This window comes from Tupaia chinensis, unplaced genomic scaffold (genome assembly GCF_000334495.1).
Source record: "Tupaia chinensis unplaced genomic scaffold, TupChi_1.0 Scaffold000263_1, whole genome shotgun sequence".
In the NCBI taxonomy this organism is placed as follows: domain Eukaryota; kingdom Metazoa; phylum Chordata; class Mammalia; order Scandentia; family Tupaiidae; genus Tupaia; species Tupaia belangeri.
In genome coordinates, this window is record NW_006159743.1 from 1,718,310 (window position 1) to 1,722,616 (window position 4,307).

General features: G+C 36.6%; 1 protein-coding gene across 3 annotated transcripts in view; it reads left to right on the forward strand.

Moving 5' to 3' along the window:
• The window catches only part of SSX2IP (SSX family member 2 interacting protein), a 25,286-nt gene extending 21,576 nt beyond the window's left edge, over positions 1-3,710 (forward strand). For all 3 annotated transcript variants that reach the window (XM_006149454.3, XM_006149455.3, XM_006149456.3), the window contains exon 13: positions 3,039-3,710. In XM_006149454.3, the coding sequence (XP_006149516.1) occupies positions 3,039-3,213 (175 nt within the window). In that variant the 3' untranslated portion in view covers positions 3,214-3,710. The remainder of the gene's footprint in view (positions 1-3,038) is intronic.
• Positions 3,711-4,307: the final 597 nt, after the last annotated feature.

The window sequence follows — 4,307 nt, forward strand, 5'->3', positions numbered from 1 at the left end:
CCCGGCATGAGTTTTAAGCCACTGGGTCTGGGACGCAAACCGCGGTTGACTATGTGGGAGTCCAGCGACATAGCCATTACGCCAACTGCTGGTCCTAACTGTGACACATTTTTTACATAGAAAACATGTCATGACTTTCCCAGCAACCTAGTACTTGTTTTGTGTAGGTTTTTGCTGTAGGCCACATGCACTCACCAGAGTCAGACAGAGAGGGAAAGTGACAAATCGCCCTGTGGGTTAGGGAGGCGGGGGTGGCCACACCACAGTCCCTTCTCCATTCTCCTGTTGGGATTTTGGGCACAGTACTCACGCACTCAGCATGATTTTTAAGCCCCCAAGTCTGGGACTCAAACTATGGTTGTCCACGTGTGAGTCAAGAGCCTTAACCATGATGCCACCTGCTGGCCTCATTTTTTTTACTTATGAAATATCTGACATAAGTATTCTCCCAGGGCATTATGTGGTGTTTAATAGCATAAAAAGTCCTTTATTTAGTACTTACCAGGTTGTCAGAAAAGTCGTGACATATTTTTCTGTTTTTCCATACAAAAAAAGTCATGACTTTTGTAACAACCCAGTTTATCATAGGGTACTGTGATTAAATGTAAATATATGTAAAGAACTTGGAATAGTACTGAGTTCACTGTAAATACTGAATGATAGGCTGTAAAAATGAAAATATATGTAAACACATGTATTATAAAAATGCCTTGCTGTGCCTCGTATCCTGAGGGCCATGTTAAAACATCAGTGGCACAGAAACAGTTTTGGAGCCTAAAGGAGGTCTATTAAACCATTTGTGCTTACTAGATTTTGAGAATCAAAGAGCAAAGAGTTGGATTGCTAACAGAAACTGCAGCTTGATGTGGTTGTTGAAATTTTAAATTATTCAGTCAATTTGGAACTCTTGCTTCTGAAGCTCCTTGGATCTGGATTTATAATAGTAAGATTACAGCAAAGTAAGTAATAGCTAATTTCACAGTATCATCATTTCTTCATCATAGAGTTTTTCGAATGGATTTTTTTATTTAGTTTTTATTATTTTTTTAATTTGCTGTAGAGCACGTGTACTCACTAAAGGGGGGGAGGGGGGAGAGAGAGAGAGAGAGAGAAAGAAAGTAAGCCACCAGATCCAGGACTCAAACCATGGTCAGCCATGGACAGCACCTTAACCATCTTGCCACCTGCGAGCCCCTAGACTAGAATTTTACATAAAGGCTGGGCCTTGCATTCATGCCAAGTAACTCAAGCATGTTACTTACAGAACTTAGTCTTTGACTTCATCTGAGACAGCTCTGAGGTATAGGAATTCTAAGGACTGAATTGTGATAAACAGGGTTTTTCTTAGTATTGGTGAATAACAGCGCCTTAACCATCTTGCCACCTGCGAGCCCCTAGACTAGAATTTTACATAAAGGCTGGGCCTTGCATTCATGCCAAGTAACTCAAGCATGTTACTTACAGAACTTAGTCTTTGACTTCATCTGAGACAGCTCTGAGGTATAGGAATTCTAAGGACTGAATTGTGATAAACAGGGTTTTTCTTAGTATTGGTGAATAGTGTAAGTGAAAATTTTAATAAGGTTTTTGGTTTTGGTTTTTAGATATAAAAGCAGCTTTTTTTGTTTTTAGGATTGCTACATCATGAGGTCAAGTTAGTATACGAAAGTCGCAAGAAAAGTTTTGTAAAAATTATATAAGGTATTCAGTAGATAAAAATGAATTATTCAGGACTGGTAGGTGGCATGGTGGTTAAGGTGCTGACTCCCACATGGCTGACTGTGGTTCATGTCCCGGACCTGGTGGCTTGCTTTTTCACTTTCCCTTTTTGTGTCTGACTTTCTTGCTCTCTCTGGTCAGATTTAAAAAAAAAAAATAAGAAAAAAAAAAAAAAGATTAAAGATTAGTGGGACCAGCACATGGCATAATGGGTGTGTTGCTGGACTCCCACATAGTTGACCATGGTTTGAGTTCAGACCTGGCAATGACGTAAAACTCATGCCAGGCACGTGGGCATGTGTGCCCAGGATCCCGAGTGGAGAATGGAGGAGAAGAGGTTGTGGCTTGGACATCCCCCCTGATGAGTAGTTTCTTGATCTCTGTCTCTATCTCTCTGGCAAGCGAACACATACTATAGCAAAAATCTCTCTCTAAAAAATAAGGTAATAATAAATAAAATAATTACTTTTTAAAAATGAATTATTCATTGCCTCAACTTCCTAGATTTTAAAATAATCATTTAACCAGATTTCTTTGTTGGAAATAAGGTTGAACCAAAACCATCAAGCTTCAGAATGTTCTCTCTTTAATCACATTTATAGGCACTCAATAAATATCTACATGAATGTATGAAGAGATGAAAGCAGGGATGAACAAATGGATGAGTAAAGAAAGAAACCATAAAGTGATTAGAAAAGAGTGGCAGAAAGATAAGAGAAATCAGGATTGTTAGCTTTCAAGATCCCTAATGTTCTCTATCCTACTTTAAGCTTCAGTTGGGCAGCATGCTTTAAAGTGGACTAAAGGGATAAAGAAAATAAACAGGTGGCTAGATAATATAAAAGTGATTAATTAGATCATTTTGAAAAACTTAGGGCTAGTTTATGGTGTGATGGTTAGAACAGCTGGATCCCACATGGCCAACTGCAAAGTCAGTCTGGAAAAAAAAAAAAAAAAAACTACGTACCCGCGGTGTGCAGGTGTGTGTGAGCAGCATGCACACATACGCTCTCCTGCATGCCCCAATTTCAGCATGAGAAGGGATTGCAGTGTGACTGAACCTTATGAGGGATGCTTTTTCACTTTCCCCCTCTCTCTCTCCAGTGAGTGCATACGCCTTCTGGCACAATTTTTTTTAAAAAAGGAAAAGAAAAGCTCTTTAATGTTCTTGATCAGTATGTTCTCAAAATTTGCTAGGTATAGGCAAAATTTATTAAACATAGGACATGGGGACCATGAGACTTGACATATTTTGGTATTCCTGAAGTATAAAAGAAGGAGGGGATGATTATTAAAGTATACCTTTATTTTCCCAATAGTTCCATCAATGTACTGAATATAACTCCTGAAGAAACGAAACCAAATCAAGTTGGAAGAGAATATGCAAATCAGAAATGGAGCGTGGCATCTAGACCCGGATCCCAGGAAGGTGGCTCTGGTGGATGCTCCTTGACCTACACAAACTCTCATGTAGAAAAAGATGACTTACCGTAGCTATGTGGACTAGAATTTTTCATGAACACATTGATCAAATTTTGCATCTCAGTTGAAACAGGGTTTGTCATAAAGTCAGTCATCTCTATTCATTTAAGATGGTCTGAGTTATTTGTTTGGACTTCCCTGTCTTCCCCCAAAGAGCTGAAATGTTAATGCATTTGAAAGGATATGAAAGCTTTGGTATGTATTTTTAGTAACAGAAGCATCTGGCTCTGTGAATAAAGGAATGTATAGATGTTTGGATGGAAACAAAAGCACTAGAATGAGTTTCCTCTTATAGGTATTTAAAAATAGCACTTTTAGGAAACTTATTATTGTAAATGTTTAATTTTTTTGTCTCAAAGATAGTTGGCATTGGAAGTTTAGCCTTTACTTGAATGTATACTATACATTTTTAACAAAGCAAGTTCTATATTTATTATGTTTAGTGTGATTTGAAATTACCTCTTTCATATGTTTTAAATAAAGTGAAATTTATGTATGTTTTGTACATATATACATGATTATGTTAAGAGGCTTTAAGATTTAAAAATTTCCCACAACCCATACATATAATATCTCATGCCAATAAAAATTTTTTTAGTGGTATTCTGTTTACAGATGTATTAGAACCATTGCCATGTTATATTCAAGAATTTTTTAAATCCATCCGGGCAATAAATATTTAAAGCTATTCCATGAGGCTGAATTCTTTAGATAATCAGCAGTACTAACATTACCTTTTTGAAATTTTTACAGCGTTAGATTTTTATTTTATATTTGTAGGATATTATAATTTTTTAAAGGGTCGATTATAGAGTAATAGAAGCAAGATAACTAAAGTACTTTTGAATAAAGCAATTTAAAAAGATTGGTCTAAGACGTACTTTTGAATAAAGCAATTTAAAAAGATTGGTCTAAGACATTTGGATAATAGAAGCTATTTAAGGTGATACTTACCTTATCAGATGGGTACCAGCATAGTGGCATCTATACCATCTAGGGGCTTGCCAGTGATGTTTAATAATTTTTTCAATGAGATATTTACCACTATTGATAAAGAAATAAGACATTGTAAAAGCATCAAGTGTCACAATCCAGATATTATGATA